Source organism: Osmia bicornis, chromosome 2 (genome assembly GCF_907164935.1).
Source record: "Osmia bicornis bicornis chromosome 2, iOsmBic2.1, whole genome shotgun sequence".
Lineage (NCBI taxonomy): Eukaryota > Metazoa > Arthropoda > Insecta > Hymenoptera > Megachilidae > Osmia > Osmia bicornis.
In genome coordinates this window covers 6,052,635-6,073,573 of record NC_060217.1, presented here as the reverse complement: position 1 = coordinate 6,073,573, position 20,939 = coordinate 6,052,635, and the positions used below count along the sequence as shown (strand labels likewise).

General features: G+C 35.4%; 1 protein-coding gene across 10 annotated transcripts; it reads left to right on the top strand.

Annotated features, from left to right (window-relative positions):
* Window positions 1-335: 335 nt before the first annotated feature.
* On the top strand, window positions 336-20,274 carry LOC114872051 (period circadian protein). 10 transcript variants are annotated; one of them, XM_029178808.2, is made up of 17 exons: window positions 336-804; window positions 5,420-5,503; window positions 8,644-8,825; window positions 11,083-11,204; window positions 12,075-12,273; window positions 12,601-12,825; window positions 13,542-13,726; window positions 13,925-14,209; window positions 14,799-14,945; window positions 16,928-17,153; window positions 17,217-17,587; window positions 17,664-17,857; window positions 17,931-18,073; window positions 18,136-18,380; window positions 18,462-18,680; window positions 18,972-19,283; window positions 19,595-20,274. In XM_029178808.2, the coding sequence occupies exons 1-17, from the start codon at window positions 722-724 to the stop codon at window positions 19,706-19,708; spliced, it is 3,336 nt and encodes a 1,111-aa protein (XP_029034641.1). In that variant the 5' UTR covers window positions 336-721; the 3' UTR covers window positions 19,709-20,274. The 10 variants fall into 10 exon arrangements, with proteins under 10 accessions (XP_029034641.1, XP_029034639.1, XP_029034635.1 ...); XM_029178806.2 differs by having other exon boundaries at window positions 16,904-17,153; XM_029178802.2 differs by having other exon boundaries at window positions 12,562-12,825; window positions 16,904-17,153.
* Window positions 20,275-20,939: the final 665 nt, after the last annotated feature.

The following is a 20,939-nucleotide window of genomic DNA, read 5'->3' as shown; positions in this document are numbered from 1 at the left end:
AAAAGCTTTTTACATAAAAATGTTACATCATGTTATAGTTATTGCTAAACTATTTCTGAATGTAATAATACATATATTGCATTAGCTTTGAATGGGTGGATCTACCAAAGAAGCTACCGGCAGGTGTCGCAACCGTACACAAGGTAGAATTTTCGCGCCAGTAGACTTTAAGCTGAAACAAGAGTGCAAAATTACGTGGAAAATACTATTTTAATCACGTTCATCGTTCAAGAGGTTTAAGTGGGGCACGTTTTGCATCGATATAGGTTAACAACGAAATAGAGGGGATAGCAACTCACGTGTTACCAAACGTGCTGCGTGATGCGGAACAGTCGCTCTGCGTGAGGGATATACGATGTTTGGTGAGGTTTTAGTCTTTATAGATATCGCCATCAGAAACGTACTGTTGTGAAACTACCAGGGAATTTAGTGAAAATAATTATTTCATGATTAATTTACTGATTTCTTCTAATCTCTCTGGTGGTGCATTACTTTTTAACTTAATTATTCATTGTGAATGCGATATATTTAAAACAAACTTTTGTATCCTTGCTTTGTGCTAGAGCGGACAACTTATCTTTAAGTTTCATTGTCATCGATTACAATCATTTTAATTAGCTACGAATTAGAAAAATAATGCGTGAACGTCAAGTATATTTGATTTAACAACAGTGTTGTGACAACGGATATCGTTTTAAGCGCTAAATTCGAGAAGAGAACTATGGAAGAAGTGTCCACTGAGAATGCTAAGGTGTCAGATTCCGGATATTCTAATACCTGCAGCAACAGTCAATCACAAAGAAGGTATATATTCAATTTATTTCAATTATTTATCGCGTATCACTGGAGATACAGTGAACTCGTTCCACTCTGCGATTATCAGTTTGAAAATAGCGCCATTGATTTCAAATTTCGAACTCAATTCAACATTTATCTCGATCGATGGACGCATTTTATCTTCATATAACACCATGATCTAATGGTTTACCCAAGAATATTGATTGGAGAAAGTAGAACTTTCTCTTACTTTTCCTTGTTTTTTAATTTCAAAACAATGTCAGTTCTTGTTGTAACGTAATTTTTGCTGTCTAATTTTAGCTTGTTGAATACTAGGTAATTGCTTATATCAATTTCTTTGTAACTTACAACGTACGTGTCATCGCTTTGTCAATTAGCATCGGACGCACCCGGTGTGTCATCCCTTGTATTAGATAAACAGTATAAGACGCGACGGGTGCATCATTGATCTTGAATGTTAATATCTTATTATAAAAACTGAAAACAGCATATGCTGTAAAATTTTCATCCTTACAATTTTATGATTCTATCTATGTACATATATCGATGCGCCAGTAATTGTATCGTAAATGGCTTCACTAATGTTTACGTAATTTATTCCGCACAGGATATATACATTTATAGAAGATAGATTAAAAATATACATACATACGAAAGAAAAAAAAAATGGATCGTACGATGCAAACATCGTTAACGTTAACACAATGTAATAGATAGAGGGAGGAAAATATGCAAGCTGGGAAGTATTCATTAATGTGTTCTTATTGAATTATGTATGTGGCCTCGAACTGCATCGGTATGCTAATGTTTAATGGACGTTTATGTTAGGTCATAATGAACGCTTTTCCAGTAGGCGGGACCAAAAAAATTGTACAGATCCTAATTGAATCACTACTTTAATCTGCGAAATAAACGCAGACAAATCATCTTTTTACTGTTTCTTGATCTTTCGGTTCTGCTGTCGGTTAAACATTCTCGTACATAAATATCAGGAGTTAAATAGACAAATTTAATTAAACGCTTTCGAAATTTGTATGCGTTAATGGACGATAAATCAGAAGTTTTGCAAGTTTTTAATCGAAACCTTACGAGAGCCATAAGAAAGTTTCGTAATGATTTGCATCTGCAAACTCGAAGAAGCCCACTGACCGCTGTTTGAACATTTATCTTCTTTCTAGAGATAACGAAATCAAAGAGGATGGATAGAAATTCTTTCATATACAATGAGCTTAGGGAGAAAAAGGATAAACTGTTGCCTAAAGAGCGTGTATTCTTCTTTAAAGAGTTGCGAACGAGAGAATCGATCGATTTGATTATTAGACTTGATTATCATCGGTGATGAGTACTATGAGTTTAATGTAGTCGAATAAGTTAAAGAAAAAAATTTATTTTTCAATTTCAATATTAACCCTTTTGCTATTAAGTAGTATAGGTAACTATAGTCCTTCAACGCAAAGCGTTTATCTATGCTAACAAAATTTGTAATTTTAAATAAAATCTTGCAATGACACATTATTTGATATACATTCGAATGTTGAGTTAGATAAGTTACCATTCAAACGCAGGGGAACAGCTTTCGACAGGGTAAACATAGTGAAAGGGTTAATATTGTATTTCTTACGCAAGGTATCAGGAGGAAGTTTAAATTCGCAGATGGAACGATTATATACGGCCGTTTCCATTACGCATTTAACGTGCTATTAAGAATTATTAATCCTTTTCATTTAAATAAAATTTTACCGAATTGGTACATTTTTCATTTGTGGGCAAAGGTTAACTTTTTAATTTAAATTTTAACAAATTTTGCTGTGTTCATTGTCTTCCAAAATTAAAGACAAGCTTCAATTTTCAAATATTGTTTTTTTATGATAACTGTGTAGATGCTATTACATCTATGGGGATGATGATAATTTTTCCGAAATTCCCAGAACGACAGGATACCTAGCATCTGTTAGGTGGTACATTCGTGCAGGATACTTGGCATTGACACGCTTTGTTAGATGATGTAGACGAGAGGTGGAAGGAAAGCTACGACTAACGAGAAAGACAGAAACTCGAACACTACGGTTAAGGCTAACTAGTTTCTTAACGAGGTATGCCGTTCCGTTGCATTTCCACGTTCGCATTTGATACACCTATGCTGGCGGGTTGTGAAACCCCTTCGAAAAGAGGTCAGACGAATGTAAGGCGTTTATGAGATCACCGATTACCAGGTTATCGAAAGCAATTAGTCACCTGTTTTGCTAACCACAAAAATTGAAAAAAAAAAAATTGAATTTTCTATCATTTAAAGTACAAAATTTATATTAAGTTTTTAATTTGTTCAACTATGAAAATAGAACAGATATTGAATAACGCTTAGATAATTTTAAGTAATGGGCTAGTGTTACTTTTTAAAATGATATCTCTTTTTGGTACACTGTTGAATGTTACAGAGATTTCAAAAGTATCTTGAAAACAATCGAAGTTACGTTAGGATGTTTAATTCAAGCCTTCGATAGTAAGTTCATTGTTACAAAGCATTCTGTTTGCAGTTCTGATTCAAATTCGTCTTGAAATTCTCATTCACCCGTGGTTCATTGTGTGCGACATATTTCGAGCCTCGTTGTCTTAATTAACATCGCCGATGTAACAGATACTGACAATTGTCTATAATTACAAAGGACATTGTGAGCGATTTGGCTGGAATCTATCCGGTTAATTGTATGGATTCTAAAGGTTCGTTTATATTCACAAATATATTAGTAGAGTAGGTGGGATCAGAAAATTCACTGATATATTCATCTCTACTCGTTTTTATATTATCGAAAATGTACGGATTGTTAGACTAAGTTAGACTAATTTGTTAGAACAAAAATTACTATGAAAATTTCGTATCCGGAATGTTCAATATCTGCAGATATGAACGGACCTTTAATTCTCACGTGTTGCGCATCAAACGCTCCACCAACAGTAAAACGTGATAATATCCCGCTGGAAAAAGCCATGCGTTACACCATGTGTTGATTAAACATGTTTCTTCCTCTTTATCATATTAGTTGCATAATAGAATAAATTAGATCTATTAATTTTATCTTCAATTACTTCTACGTATGTAATGGAACTTTCTAATACTTTCATATCAAATATTAGTCAAGATTTCAATAATTCGCATTCAAAATTACCCTCATAGTTGTCATAGTAATAGTTTATCTAGAGGTTGCTTGGTTGCAATTATAGTGTATGTACCATACTATACACAGTCATTATCACTGTAGCATTCAAAGTATTAACCATATTTTCTAATTTGTTAATGAAATATGAAATGACGTTTCCTTGGCATCATTTCAGTCTGAGCCCTGAATAGAATCAATAGCCGTATCACGGCCCGTTCGACGTTTACAGTCACGGGGCTACGAACGTGAAACAGGCCTTCTTATGCAATAATTTTTGCTACTAAACGAGATACAATAAATGTAGGGGCCCCGTACTCGTTCCCTGGCAAATAATGAGGACAGTGAAAGGCCACAAAGACTCTGTCGTAAGGACCTATCTTGCAGTGGTCACGTTTGCCGAACATGTGATCGATCCTTTTTTCCTCCTTTTCCATGCCGTGCTTTCAACAGATTTTTGGGTCAGCAATTTGCGTGACTTTCTTGACTACGATTTAATCGGCCAATAGGCCGAGGACGTACATACCGGTCGTTTGAGAAATGCACCATTGCTTCTAGAGTCCACTATGCGCCGGCTTCCAGTGTAGCGTACAAACTCGAAGGATGTAGTTTCTATGGCGCGTACACCGAGAATGCACACGATTTCGCACTTAACAAACAAGTTCTTCAATTTGCTTAAATGGTAGGTTCTCGATCGGATGTGGTGTTACAAAATTCACTTGCTACCTGAGGTGTACTTTCAATCAGACGAAAGTTATTTCTCTTGCAAACGAGGAGTTCACTCGTGAGGATTTCTCTTATCTTTAAAAATAAAAAGGAACTTTCCAAAATTTTCCAGTGTAAGGGTAATACGTGTTTAATTACGTGTTAAATCCCTAAAATGTTGTTTATTACGAGTCGCAAATGCCAGTTTTGAAATTTCTCAGTTTCCCATTGTACCTGTTGTTACGAGTACTCTGTTGAGGGGGAGAAAGAACACGTGTTTCTGAAAAGTTATTTTCAGAAACTGTGTAACCCCGTGTTTTCTCAGGGTTGAACATTTCGTTTTCGCTAGAATTGCCACGGTCGATTTCAAAGTCATTCAGTAGTATTAGACCACCAAGGTCAGACACGTCGAAGAAGCACTTTCAGTAGTTTGGACAATTGATCAGACATTGCATAATCTATTTCATCGATACTTTTCATATCACTAAACTTAACAATTAGGGGTCGTATCGGATTTTTATCGAAGCACCTCAACATCAGTAGGGAGAACGTATAGGATATCAATCCGATGTGGCATTCCATTCTATCGATATTTTAAATGTCAACGACCTGAAAAAGATGCACCTTTACACCCTAAAACTACCCTTATAGTAACAGACTTTCGTCTGGCAATGAGTGTCAGACGATATAGTGTTAAGTAACCTCCAGACAAACGTCACAATGATTAATGAATAATTAATGATATTTGGTGAATTGTGTTTCAGCAGTGGCAGTTCAATTTCCAGAAACAGCAACCGCTCCGAAAGTAGCGGTTATTGTGGTAGACGTCCCTCGACATTTAAATCCAGGTAACACACCGTTCGAATTATATTTTTTATAAAGGATCATTTTAAAAAAGACAAAATACGTACGATCGAAGCAATCGCGATGGCGGTCTATTCCTGCATGCAAATTTTTATGATCGATGTTCTTAAATATAAAAGGTATTATAATACATTGTCTGTGTGTGAGCGTGTTTATGATCGTAAGGATCTCAAGAATACGCTTTGAAAATAAGATTAACTTTACTTAAGACTTCGACTGTAGAAAATAAGAGTAAGGAATCCAGTGGAAAGTCATTTTCTTCCTTAGCGTTCCGTGGAGAACAACTTGGAAAATCTGTCCCTTCTTGTTCTTGTTGTTATCTCAGTTATATTAATTATGGTCTTGTTCGTCGAGAAATTATGTGTAGGAAAAAGCTTTTCTGTACACGAATTTCAATGTATCGTATAGCACGTGGCCTCGTTGTTCCTTTAGCACCTGATATTAAAAAATAGAAATGATAAAACGATTAGTCGGCTGTTAACGAACGTTTTATATTTCCTGTAGGGCTGATAGTATATGCATAGTTGTTGTTATCAATAAATTCAAATGGACATTGCATGTCAGCGTGAGTTGTCTAAAAAATTTTCTATGAAAAAAAATTTATGCAATATTTTCCATTAATGCAACCAAATCTTCATATCGTGAAATGAATAATTTCTATTCATTTTTCTGTTCACCTTTTATTGCTTTCTCTTTTTTTGGATCAAACATCTACGTAATGAGACACAATGAAATTTATCGTCGCTTTTTTTATTCTCGGCTACAATGTATTCAACCGACAGGTATGTACTCGTTCGTTCCATAATTATCATGGTTGCGAAGGTGACACAGCACGCATACGGTCTCATTGACGTGGATTTTTAGCATCGTGTTCGTGCACATACGTACAAAGAACGATTGCACTCAGTTACGAGAAAGCACACACAAACTCTGCCACTTGCAGCTGTAAACATTGGTACATGTGCAGCGCCACGTGCCTGTAATGTCTCTACATCGCCGCCTACGTCGCATATCTCCGCGTATTGTTGCATAATCAGGATAAGCTGTGCCGTACTAATAATAAATCATCATCCAGTTCAAGAATTGGAATCAAATATTTCCAAAATGAATCTTATCTAAAATTGGTCAAAGAAAATGATTCATAGCTGAAAAACGAACACCACTGTTTGCACTCATTCGCATAGATAACTAATAGATAATTTTAATTTATAAAATTCTGTTTCAATAAAAATATTTCAATAAATATATTTTGCCCAAAATGCAGAATGTAATGCATCCAAATGCATAATGCACTTTGAGTTTTGGTAATGATAGAGGACCTAACCCACCTCAAAGATATTCTAATTATGCTAACGTATTATTCGAAGTATTTGTCAATTAGAATTCTGCTGATGCACTTATGCAGTTTCAAACCACATTACGTCAACGATCCGTACGAGTAACCATAGAAACTTTACCGGGGACTTCTCGGTGACTAATAAAGGACAAGGTTGCAAGAATGATTGTACATTTTCCCAATGTCAGTTCGAATTCACGTTGAGATTAATTAAAATAAAAATACTTCCTTTTCTCCCTTCTTCAGAGTGCAAATGAATAATTAGTAGGAAGTAGCATTTGTGGACTTAAGAAATGCCTAATCGATATGCATACCGTATGAACGAAAATAGACAATAGAGATATTAATAATTATGATTAATATTGGCAGGGTTGTTTCCTGGTTATATTTGAAACTATAAAAATTATCGAATCAGCGTGCGTAATTTAATATGAAAGTAGTTTATTAAGGGGCACGTAATAATTAGTCTTAATTTATTTTGATGATACAATAGAAAAGGGTGTAATCTTGCAGAAACTTTTCCATTAAAGGTTTCAATCTATTAAATATAAAAAGAATAGGAGAAACTCAACCGTTTAAAGCTTTCTCTTTTTATAATTTTAACATCACTGATGATAAAATGTAAATTTATAGCATATACATATATATTTTTAAATAAAGTAGATATAAATAGTATGAAGCAGATACCTGAGAACTTGTTCCTGTTACACGATTGATAAGTTTAAACTTTAGTAGTGAACCCGGTAATACACGTGTGAAGTAATCGTTATCTTGGAGAAAGCTTAAAAGGTATATTCTTAGAGAAATGCACTTTCTCTATCTTATATAACGAATGCAGTCACGATTAGACCCGAAGCGTTTGTTACGTATAGTATTTTTTTATTGTCAATGCTCTTCCTGGAGAAAGTTGTCTGAAATGATTCTAGATCTGTCTCGGCTCTATTCTCTATTTGTGTCGATTAACAATACCAAGTATTTTAATACTCTCGTTACAATTGTTTTAAAATACTGCTTTCTATTGAATCAAATTTTAAAGTAGCAAATTAATCTGCGGCTCATGTTCGCATGCACGTCCATTGCATTTCTTGTTTGTGAACTCAGCGAAAGCCATATTTATTTTTAGCATAGTTGATATCCTACTCTTCGAAAGTGTACAAGGTGTACGGACGTTTCCGTTAGCATGTTATCGCGACGAATGTGAAAGAACTGATACGTCCTGTTTACGGTTATTTAAGGCTACCATGATAAGACTTTGTTAGAAAAGAAAAAGAAAACCAAGTAAGACCACTGAAATGTTGAAGAGTCCTATGAAATGTCTGCTGGAAATACTGTACTTACTCTGCTACAAGTCTGTCACGATCGGGGTTACATAATTAACATTACACCTTACAGCAAACCAGTATTTGTATAATCGAAACGTAGGCTGAAAAATTTAGTTCACTTCATGGATCGCGATTGCTTTATTTGTAAAGTGAAAGGTCATCAATATCTGAGAGAATATCCTCGATGACTGAGCTTACAAGGAAGGTACTCCAGGTATTCAGCGTCGATTTTAATAATATTGTAAAAAACTAAAGTAGATAAGATTTTTTGGATCTGCTGCAATATATTAAAATATTATTCAAATTAGCACCAGATAGCTGGAATATTTTCCTTGTTAGAGAGGCATTCTTAATTATTCTTCAAAATCACGACCTTTTATTTACTAATTTTTGGATTTGTCCGTTAGAATAAGGATCAGAAGTATTTCGCACGTTGTAAATACATGTAATGTCTATATGAACGTAGCAATGAAGCCCTGCCGCAGCCAATCAGCAAAAGAAAGGATAAAGAACACAAGAAGAAGAAGTCAAAGGCAATTTTGGCTATTAATGCTGAGGCAGATATTGTGAAAAGTGCCGGCACACCGGCGGAAATCGCGTCTTATAATGTCGCCGTCCCAACGAAACCTGTACTCGAAAAGAAACCAGGTTGGTTGTGATCTACGATCGACGGGAAGATGTGCACGTTAATTGGATAGTATCTAAAACTCGTTGAAATAGCATTCTAGACAAGGTGCAACCATCGGTTGCACAATCGGTATAATAACAGAAGAACGAATATCAGATTTGTTCCCCGTTTGACCGATCGTATACTTGTACTACTGATTCCGCTGATCTAAGAGTAGATACTGTACAGAATCCCATTAAACCGCAAACTTTCACGTTCGAACGAGATACAGAAAAAGTTGTAACAATGAGTCAACGCGGAATTACATGATTCTGAAAGTGATTTTTCCCGGGTAATTAACAGGATTGATAGTTTTATATAATTTGATTTCGTTCACTCTTCCCGTCAGTTAGGTTTCGCTTACTATACAACCAAAGAGTTCAAACGATCATTATCCCTCCCCAGCTTCATGGTTCCCTTAGTCCGTTAGACCGTCGGCTTAAAATGATCAAATATCGCCTAATATTGTTTGTCGAATCGCTATTCACGGCTAGTTGTCCCGAAGATTTTCGTGGAAAATCAGCATTCAAATTAAATATTCAAGCAGTGGAGTAATGACTACTATTATCCTGGCAATTAATCTCAGCTCTGGCCACCCCTAATAAAACGTTACGGAAAGATCCGTTTTTAACTTGGTTACGTGGTTTAACATTGATCCTTTTCTCGTCTTAGCAACCTTTCTGTTCAACTTACGTCACTAACTGTTCATTGCATAATAAATACTTACAATTAACTTCAATGTAAGTACGTTCATAACATGTCTGCTATTAAAAGACACACATGTAATTGTATGATTTATAGTTTATAATTGAACAGTAATCGCCGATTACTATTATGTATACCGTTTCTGAGGAGCAATTAATACGGTACCTCAAGGACTTTAAATTCTTAATATTTAGGAGATTGAACAAATTTTTTATAATATTTCGTTTATGATTTCGTTTACAAGATACGAATTCAAGGATTCAAAATTGGGTGTTCCAGTTTTAAGATAGCCATCTTAGAAAATAACATTTGTAAAATATTTAACACGCTATAACTGTTCTCCCCTTCTATGGAATTTACGTAATGAGCACCGTGCTATTTTATAGACAAATGAAATACTCCGAGCTTTCGCTTGGTCCATCTACAGTATCGCTCAGACTGAATCGTACTTTATATAACATCGCGAAGCGTCTATGATTGACGTAATTATTTACATAATTTTTAATAATCTATTTTGAATAACCGATTCTGACGTAGGCTTTTTTCGTTAGTCGTTACGAGCTTGGTCCTGATATGCTCAGTAAGAGCTAGCAACGTGCCCTACAATGGGCACGTTTAAACGCAAGAATAGATTCGTTATGTAATTACGATGCACGTTTTCTAATTTGTTGCACGAAGAGTAACCACCGATTAATTATGAAATCTTTGGCTGGTGAATTTGCTGGTGTAACATTCATTTACGTCCATTTAGGTAACAATCGTCCAGGTAACGACGAAACAGCGAATAAATTAAAAAACGAGAGTAGAGAAGTAAAAATTGCCTTGGTACCAGCTATGTGTTATTCGATAACGTATCCATAGAATTCTAAGCTGAGATTCCCTCTTTTTAAATTTTTATTTGAAGGATAACCTTGAGCTGATAATTCATTACTCCCTTATGCAATTCAAAATGTTCTCGCGATATTGTCGTCTCGTTGGACTAAGGAAGCACCATAATTCCCAATCCTTCAGCAGTCCATTACCCACGCAGCTTGTTACGTTTTATGTGTTTATTTGGACGCGCTTTTTCCTTGATTCAAGTTGGAAACATCGAAGTCACGTTTTCTAGGAAGTCTGCTCAATTCTGTGTACGTAATTTCATTTATTAATAACGAACAACAGAGACGAATCAATTGTAACCCAGACCTCATAAAGGCGTTTTATAAATGGTCTAAAATTTAGAAACTGGAAATGAAAATACAATAGAGCTGAAAAATTGAATTGAAATTATATAAGTAGCCACCGCATATCCTTAAAAACATCGACTGTTTAAACTTTAAAGGAATTTTTAGAATCTAATCTGATAGTTTCTCGAAATAAAATCAAACGCGTTTAAAAAAAAAATGAATATGGGACGTCCATGAAACGTTTCGAAAAACGTGACCATGCTTCTTGGGTATGAACGTCAATGTTCCCATTAGCAAATACAGACAAGTGTGTCCAAGAAAGATCACAATATAACGACGAGAATTTCTGTTGGATTTATACAAGAAGAAATAGCCACTATAGAATTGGTGGATGCAACGGATCCCGGCGAGCACAACGGCGATACCGTCACAGATGCAGGACTTGCTTCGCGTACGAATCCTCTGGATGATTCCACCTCTCAAGCCAATGTTAGTATTCATTACAAAAACCAACAGAAAAATAGATTTCTCTTAACTAGTAACTGTGGTAGAAGGACACGTAGAAAAACAGATAACAATTATGTCAATCGAGACTCGCATAATCGTGATCGATCTAGGGGCTCTTTTTTTAGGGAGGTCCAGAATCGGATATGCTCGGAGTAGCATCCTGCTATCTAATATTAATTCGACTGCTTCCCATATCGGTGCACTTGAAAGAATTCTTTTTTATTATTGCAACGTTTATGTAACACGGTAGAATTACTATAGCAGGGTTTCAGTCTTCATGGAGAAAAGAGAGTTAGTGAAATAGTCAGTGGCAAAACTACTAGTAGACTTCTTTTCTTTCTAATATTGATAACTGAGTCTAGCTATCAGCTGGGTGAAGGTTTACTAATTAAGTTGATGCTTAACTGATAATACCTATGTACTGCATGGAGATTAAATCAGTGCACTCTAGTAATGTAATTTTTAATAAGAGATGCATCTTTTTCTGTGCATGTATAATATTAAATAGAAGAAGATTTCAATCTTAACTCTTTTCTCCGTGTATAAGTATTTGAAACTCACCGAGCACAAAAATACCATGATTGTATTGTGCCCATGAGATGTCTTTCGATAAATACATCTCAAAATTTATGATTGAAATTAACCTATGAGCTATCAAATGAAACGGGAACGAAAGTAGCGACGGGCACTTTCTCTCTACAAGCTATGTAACGATTCAAATCGTCGAAATTCTTTTTACAATATTAATCTTGATGGCATAGTTTCATTGTCATCTACGTGCTAATAGAGAATTTTATAAATAACTTTGATAAATGTATTGTGAATCTGACGTATTTGTATTATATCCTATAGGAGGGATTTTGCGCGGTGATTTCAATGCATGACGGCCTCGTCTTGTACACGACTCCCTCCATATGCTCAGCTCTAGGATATCCCAAGGATGCTTGGATTGGCTGCTCTTTCATTGATTATGTTCATCCTAAGGATAAGGCAACATTTGCTGATCAAACCACAAGTGGGATGGTATTTCCTCAAGAAGATAGACCGAAAGGTATGACTTAAAAATGATTCGATTATTAATTGAATTAACCCTTTTAGTATTTGGTCTGTTATGCATGCAGGTATAATAAAAATTAGCAATGCAAGTTATAAAAATGATTTTATTAAATGCTGGAAGGGTTAATTAACTTTCAATTTTATCATCGTTTGTTCAATACGATAAAAATTACATCTGAAAAGTTTTTATTTGTTCCAAAAGTATTATAAAAGCTTATATAAGTAATTATAAGTTATGTATTTAAATATTGGCTAAATTCAATGAAATATCATACTGATGTAGGGTTCCTTTCGAGATCATCAGTGACAATTTCTTCGTCAGGTATCAACGGCAAAAGATCAAGCTTATTTTGTGGATTACGAAAATACACAAAATCATCGGCTCTTCATCAGATGAACGATCAATACACGGAAGCAAGATCGAATTTGTACCTTCCGTTCCATTTAACACTGTCATTCAGAGATTTTCGAGATCGTGCCATTGAACAACATCACAAAGCAATGTTCCTAGTGGTTACTGCCCAGCCTGTTCATTCTGCATACAAAGGTAGTACGATTGAAAATCTTCGAGGAGACTTGACTGACAAAATGATTCGATCAATTTCATTTTGTAATACTATGCGACAATTTTCAATCCTGAAAGCAAATATCGGATCGTTTTATTAGTCTAATCTTCTCAATGATACTATATGACTCGGTGGTTTCCATGGCGACATGCCTTGAGAGGTAATTATTTGATTAAAGTAGGTAATGAGAATCCTGACGATGTTGATAGTTTGTCATCTTTGTCGTCTTTTTATTTATTCATTTTCTTATCATCTGGCCAGTTTTTCGTTTTCTTGTTCAGTTTGGAGACCACTGTTTCGATTATTCAGAAACGAAAGCTTAACTATGCTTTGCTCGTTATGTATACGTATACGTATGTAATTATGCTTTAGTCAAAAATTCTACAAACTGTGCACTGATCAAAGCACTAACTATTGCTTTATTATTTCTTTGCTACGACACTAACGCTTTCGTTAAAAACGGATCGCGTTTTGTATTGTTTTTTGTAGTTAGACCGCTGTCGAATGCCTAACGTAAGTGTAAATCTTCAGAGAAGTCTGTTCAAATTTTTGGGAAAGTATTACAGAAACAGACTTGTCTGCGAACGAGATTGCTCGTTTTTTTATCGCCTATCATAAGTGCTAAAAAATTTCATTACGAAGGAAGCAACTGGCAATAGAAAAATCACCCTGACCTTGTTTTTATCGTTATCCGCAGCACCAGAAGAAACAATAATATCTTCGATATTCACGACTCGTCACACTGCGACCTGCCACTTATCCCATGTTGATCCTGACGTAGTCCAATACTTTGGCTATCTACCACAGGATATGGTTGGCCGTTCGTTGTTTGACTTCTACCACCCCGAGGATCTACCTTTCATCAAAGAGATATATGAGACTGTGAGCATGCACCTCAGAAAAAAATTAATTTTTTTAGGTTTTGATCGAGTATACGCTTGAGAAAATATACGTGACACATCATAGAGAGAAAAAGAAAAAAGTAGAACGCGAGCAAGCGAGTCCCGACAATCGAAACGTCAAACGACGTACTAATCCCTATTCCGATGAATTTATATTTATACATATATCGTTGAACAGGTGATCAAGCTCGCAGGTGCATCGTTCAGATCGAAACCGTACAGGTTCGAAGTGCAGAACGGAAGCTACGTCGTCCTTGAGACAGAATGGTCATCCTTTATCAATCCCTGGACGAAAAAACTAGCGTTTGTCGTAGGTCAGCACAGGGTACTGAAAGGTCCAACCGATCCTGATATCTTTCGTATACAACATGCTACCGAATCTGGTCAATTGGCTAACATTAGCGAGGAGGTACTCAAAGAGGCGAAAATCATTCAAGAAGAGATACGTGCACTTCTCGACGAGGTATGTCCTTCCTTAATGATTCATAATTTCTCTAGATCGTGTACATGAAGGATTACCTTCGTGTGTATTAACACATTGTTTAATTAAGATAAACTTAGAATCATGACGTGCAATTGATCAGTTTAATTATCATGAATGAAGAATATAAAAGAAGGAGGTGCATTGTCTTTTTTAAAGATTATTACAGGAAGTGTAAATTTTATTTTAAAGGTTTATAAAAGCTAAAATATAAAATTTTATATCTTCTCTATAATGCACCTCTTTTCTACGCGATGAGAACACGCGTCGTCTAATCAACACTTTTTTTTATCTTTGCTTTCAATCAGGAGTTTAATTACATTTATCCTAATCATTGTTCTAAAGCCATGACGTGTAAAACAAAGAATATGGGATTATTATTGGATTAGTTTACTTTCAAAGACAGTGAGACAACGACACAAACGAATTTAAGGATAACAAGACATACAGACAGTAAAACGTTCACGCCATACAATTGTTGTCCATGAAACATCTAACCGTAAGAAAGAAATACAGCTCACGTTAGTTTCCAATGTCTTTTTCTCTTTTGTTCTATCATACTTCTACACAGAACATTCAAAGAAAGTCAGATATTACCGAGCTCGATGTGTCAAAGAGATGCAAGGACCTAGCGTCCTTCATGGAAAATCTACTCCAAGAGACAAGGACAGCTGGTCTTGGGAAAGATGCGCTCGCTACCGACGACAGGAGTTTTTCGGTGACTATTAGCCTCGTTTTAGTATCGCCGACACTTATCTATTTCGCTAGTAATACGCTATAATGCGCTGTGGTGGTACGCTACAAGAATATTTACAGTACGGTATTTACCTAAGTTCTGCTTATGACGATTAATCTGGAAGGTATTTCTTAGATCTTATTTAAAACACGTTGTTTGTATAACTCTACGATGTACAGTCGGTACAGTATATTGATTTTCCTTTCTGCTTAGTCTTTTAGGTACTTGATCTACATTACTTTATGTAATTCCCTTGACTTTTGACGTTTCTTTTTTATGTTTTTCTTTGACATTGTATTGTACCGAATATATGTATATCGCCAGTACATAGCAGAGTCGAGGAAAAAAGAAACTTTTCACGAAATTTTATTTGTAAAATGCTGTTTCAGTGTAGATCGTTTTTAAAGCGATCGATTTCACTTATTTTTACAAAATTTATTCTCCTCTACTGCTAACAACATGACATAATTAGAGTACAAACAATTGGGTGAAAGGCTAACAAGAAAGGTTCTATGTTGATATATCGTAAAGAAACCAGAAATTTTCATATAATAAATTAAAAAAGTTTGAGAGAACGATATGTCCTAGAACTTTTCTTTAAGTAATTCCAAAGGTAAGGTGCAAGGTGAGTAAGAAATACAGCAACTGATTAAGCCTTTTTTAGCCTGGTGTCACGTCTAACCGGATGGTTAACTTAAAAGTAACAACAAAGCCACATTTAATTAGTTAGGGTATTCGTGCACATCAGCTGCTATCACTTTTAGCGTGGCTAGTCGTAAGTAAGAACATAAAACCACGATGAAAAGCAAGTTGTTCTATAGATAAGACACGGACGGAGGGCAAAGTGAAAATTGTGTAGGTCCTGTGAAGGATAGCGTCAATTTCAAAACCTTGTAGGCACGTTGTTGGTAAGTCTATTTACTTTTTCTCTTCATTCATTATTACTATTCGTAATTATTTGATCAAATACGAAATTTAGCTTTTCTTAATGCAACTTCGATTGCAACCTGGATTCCGTTCTGAAAAATGGGTAAAGAAATATAAAGAACAAATATAATTTCTCTGTCTAACCATAAATTGTCACTAAAAATTCTTCTTGAAGACTAATAACATACGTACTTACAATAATTGACTCTTGAGAAGTTTCAAACATTTCCACGTCGTTGATCGAGTTACTGTTTAACTTTGATTACTTTGTTTTCCATTCTTATCGTCGGAACACGTATCGTGTTTTCCATTGAATGCGTTCTGTTACCGCTTCTGAATAATTTTTTTCTTCATTATATCTACTCCAAGGTGTTTCACATTGAATAACACGATATTGTGTCTTTTTCTTTTTCCATGGGTGTTAGGAATACTTTTTTTACATTGACCTTTTACAAATTTTTTAAATGGTATATTCCATCTAAATCTTTTCCCTTGCCTCTATTACTTTGATGCATGTCCATCTGAAGATGCATATTATAAATATTATAAATTACGAGTAAATCCTTGAATTATTGCAATAGGATACTCGTGAATAATGTTCCAGCGTATTGTTCCACTTACAAGGTTTTGAAACTAACGAGGCAGTATGAGAGGGTGGCAATGGTTTAGAAGAGAAGACGGTAAAACATAAAACGGATGAAAGTTGGTCAATTTATTGTAATAGTAGTGAAAGCGACTAACGGTGTTGCAAAAATGGAGAAATATTTATTGATCGCTTATGCGCTATAAATATCGCATTTTTACAAAATTGGTCGCAAGATTGCAGAGGACTTACATTAGAACGCCAGGAGCATTTCTTGCACAGTTTTAACAGCCACCGTCTGCGCAAAATGTTTAACAAAATACTGAAAGCTTGGCGCGAGCAATCACGCAACGCAAACTTTGCAAACAATATTGACAGTGACGAAATCAAGTGACAACTCTCTCTAAGTTGCTACAATATACTTGTGAAGGGATCACGTAATCCCTTGTTGCAGGAGCACGACAGCGTGATGCTTGGTGAGATTTCGCCCCATCACGATTACTACGACAGTAAATCATCCACCGAGACACCGCCAAGTTATAACCAGCTCAACTACAATGAAAATATTGAGAGATTCTTTAAGAACCTTAAACCTCCGGTTGCCACGATGTACGGCAGCGACGAAGAGAATATTAATTCCAGCAATGACGAGGGTGGAAAAACGAGTCTGAGTTCAGCAGGTAAGACTCTACTAATCTTTAGGATTCTTTGTTCGATCGTTTTAACGTGATATTGTTTTATAGTGAGAAAATGCATGTCACCGATAAACGGAAGCGGTGCGAGCGGTAGCGGTAGCGCTGAAAATCTGAGCAGCGAGTCAAATAATCAAACGAGCTCACCAAGCAGAGGCAACACTTCGAACACGACGAGTACAGAAAGCTTCAATCCACCCACGTTGACGGAATCGTTGCTCAACCGTCACAACGAGGACATGGAGAAGTTGATGATGCAAAAGCATCGAGAACTACGATCCAGTATCAAGAATAGCGATAAGCTCAAGGATTCACGGATCAAGACCACCGAGAAGATGAACGATGTGAACTCTCATTTTGTCAATCAAGGCCACGGTATCAAGAGAACCGGAAGCCATAGTTGGAAGGGAGACAGTATCAAAGTTAGTAGGATTGAAAATGTATAGTTAATCGAGCTGTTGTGTTATGATTATTTATAATTTGATTCTTTTTAATTAGGTCTCTAAACATGATGAAATGTCAAGAACGAGTACCGTGGGTCAATTTCCTACTAATGTCACCACAACGGTCACAAGCATGAGCGTCGATCAATCAACTGTTATTCAAACAGGTGCTAATTTTAATTTCTGGCAACCCCTGTCGGTTAGTGTACCACCTGCACCCCCTGCTCAACTACAAAATCAACCACAAAAGTGAGTTTCCTGTAGTGAAAGAAGAATGAGTTCTTGAAACACTGATGATGTAATGATTATTTTTGTATTTTAGTGCCAATTCACAAGCAATACCGAAAATACCAATACTGCCGCCCATGATTCCAGTATACTATGTGCCTGTTTCACAAATTAGTGACCCAACTGTTCCATCGCCTCAAAAGGAGAAACTTAGTTTCCAACAACCAAATCCTTACAGTAGGTATTTTCTGTTAGGAAAATAAGAATTTTTTAATTAAAAATTGCTATGAATTTTTCAGTGTTTGTGCCAGTGTCATACGTCACCACAACGATGGCTGGTGTCATTTATCCACCAATAACAGGTACTCCACCGGCAGGGATGATGTATAGACCTTTTCTAATTCCTGAACAAACGTCAGCCAATGGAGAAAACAACCAGTTTCCAATTAACAAGTTTTTTGAAAGAAAACGATCAGCTAGTCGAGCAACGAGTGTGAAAGGAGAACCGGGTAGCACTATGGCGATGTCTGAATCATCTAAAAAAGTAGAATATGGCTTCAGTTGAACTCGTTTGTTAATCATATCTAACTGTTTGACTATATATTAGAGGTTCTATGTTTATTAGGTATTATCGCCTGGTGGACTATTCTCTTCCTGCATAAGCAACGATGGGGGTTGCTCGAGCTTAGTGAACGCATCAACGCCAAAAAATCAGAAGATTCACAAACAGAACGATTACAACGCGGATGAATCCACTTCGTCGAGTTTTTATAGTAGTTTTCTGTATAAGAGCAGCGAAAGTAGCTGCAATCTAGATCAAAAGCCGACGGAATATTTACCAGAGGCAAGTGATAATGATATTGTTCAGTTAATACTGTAAAGTTAAAGCGCTCGATGTTGCAGGAAATCTAAGTCTTCTAATGGAAGGCTTGTGATAATACTCCAGGCTCAAAGATTAAGCTGCACTGCTTTTATTTCGCTCTTCATTTTATTTTAATTTTGTTCGTTTAATAAAAATTATGATTTTGTTAAATGTCATAGGTTACTGACGAATCGAACAGCACGAAATCTATCCGCAATCTGTTTCAGCTATTGAGTAGGAAAACTATTTCTAACTGGTGGGCATTTATTCTAGGACAATATGAAGCAACAGTACGGTAAGCGAAGAAAAGAACCCCCCTGGCTTGAAGGTGTCCAATTAACTCCAGAATTGATCTATGAGTACCAAATACACCCAAAGAGCCTGAACGAAGTACTTCAATCCGACTTGGATGCCTTAAAAAATTTCAATCAACCTCTCCTGGTGAACGATCAACTGGGTCAACTTTACTTGGACCTGGAGGTTGAGGGATTCGAAACGAAACTTGTTCTCGAAGATGGACTCACATCCAGTGGCAGTGACAGTGGGAGCAGTAGTGGAAGCTGGACAGCAGGAACTATTCCGCAGGTAAAATAAATTTTAAGACGTTACAGTTTAAGTTTCAAGTGGTATAACTTATGTTAGGATTTCATAGCAGCCGGAAAATTCTTTTAATTAAAACAATAAGGGACAGATATACATTTTTTTCATCATTTAGATCTTTAAGATGCGTTCAATGATAAGAAAATAATTGTACTATAAGTATAAATGCTTAAACAAAACATAAGTGTTTCGGTATTACATTTCAGTTTGATAAGAAGGGTTTAGATTGTTTATCAGTTTTAAAAGTTAGCATTCGATGACGGTTTTATATTACACAAACAAGATCTTGTTTACAGCAAGAACATAGAAGAAGAATGGTGAAGTACGGTAAACTCGTGATGATTCACGAAGAAAATGCACCATTACCACCGGCGTTACCACCTCAAACCGTACCTTGCCAGGACTTATAAGATCAATCTTGTAACGTCCAATTTGTAATTGAACACTTGTTACAAATTCGAAGTGTTCTGAGATATCGCGCTTTGAATTTGCTTTTGGTGCTTGGGTTATAATTGGCTGATTTATACAATATCCTTCAGATTATTTTATCAGTACACTTATGTTTTGAGGTAGATAAAATTGTCTACATTTACACGTATACGTTTACGAATAACTCCTTTCTATTTGTTCATTTATATTCGTTATTATTTACTGAAATATTACTCTTTCTTTTAAGATACATACCTGCGATTGATTCACAATACCGTTATTACATTATTAGACATATATATTTGTTTAGAATTTTACGATGCTTTTTTCATCGATCATATCCATTTTATTTATGAATCGAAGAATGTTCATCATACATTTTAACTGCCTCAAACGTTCGTTCTTGTATCTACCCATAAAAGTCAATTCGTACATTTAGATTGTAAGGTAATCGATAAGGAATCACATGTTACATTGTTTAGAGTTCGTTAAGGCTTAAGTTCCTTTTCTTCTTTCGAATAAAACTCGCTGATATTTTTACTATTTACGATCATGGTACCTTTATGAATACACATTAGATCGGTGACAATTTTGCAATCATAACTTTTCGTCTCAAGGGTAAAAAACTAATATTCCTGCAGCTACAAGGTTCCTGTTATCGGGCTGACATTGACGTCCACGTGATTCTCTGTAATTGAATCGAGCTTATAGTCAATAAATTTTTTATTTTCATACAAAACGTAGCTGATAAATTCTCATTGTTTCGAAAAATAGAAAGTCCGTTGGAGAGTCTGTCGCCTGCACAATTTTTAATATAGATTTGATACGAAAAGAAGTAGGGGGAATGGGAAAAGCAAAAGGAATCGATAAGTATAATTTTATTACTAACAGACAAGGAATCAGATCAACGCTATAAGTTTTCATTATGTATAACTTTGTGTTGAATAATCAACAATTTCCATTGTATTTTGTAATAAATTTTTCTTAGTGAAACCTAGTCGAAATTAGATGAATACTTCGTTTTTTTTTAAGGAGAGATTATTTGTTTTCTTATTTACTTTTTTTTATCGTGTATCAATGAACTATACATTTGATCAATAATATAAAGTATATTTTATATTATTGTTCAAATAATGAATAAATGCATGATAATTGTAAGTTACCTAGCATAAGTCTATGTGTTTTACAAAGAATATAACTTTTTATATCCTA

What these genes read in the sequence shown, in the direction of transcription:
- LOC114872051 (XM_029178801.2), top strand. Translation starts at nt 722, where the DNA reads ATGGAAGAAGTGTCCACTGAGAATGCTAAGGTGTCAGATTCCGGATAT. An exon ending in TCAAGAAGATAGACCGAAAG is followed by an intron (nt 12,274 to 12,561) that starts GTATGACTTAAA and finishes ATACTGATGTAG; the next exon opens with GGTTCCTTTCGAGATCATCA. An exon ending in CCAACAACCAAATCCTTACA is followed by an intron (nt 18,074 to 18,135) that starts GTAGGTATTTTC and finishes TGAATTTTTCAG; the next exon opens with TGTTTGTGCCAGTGTCATAC.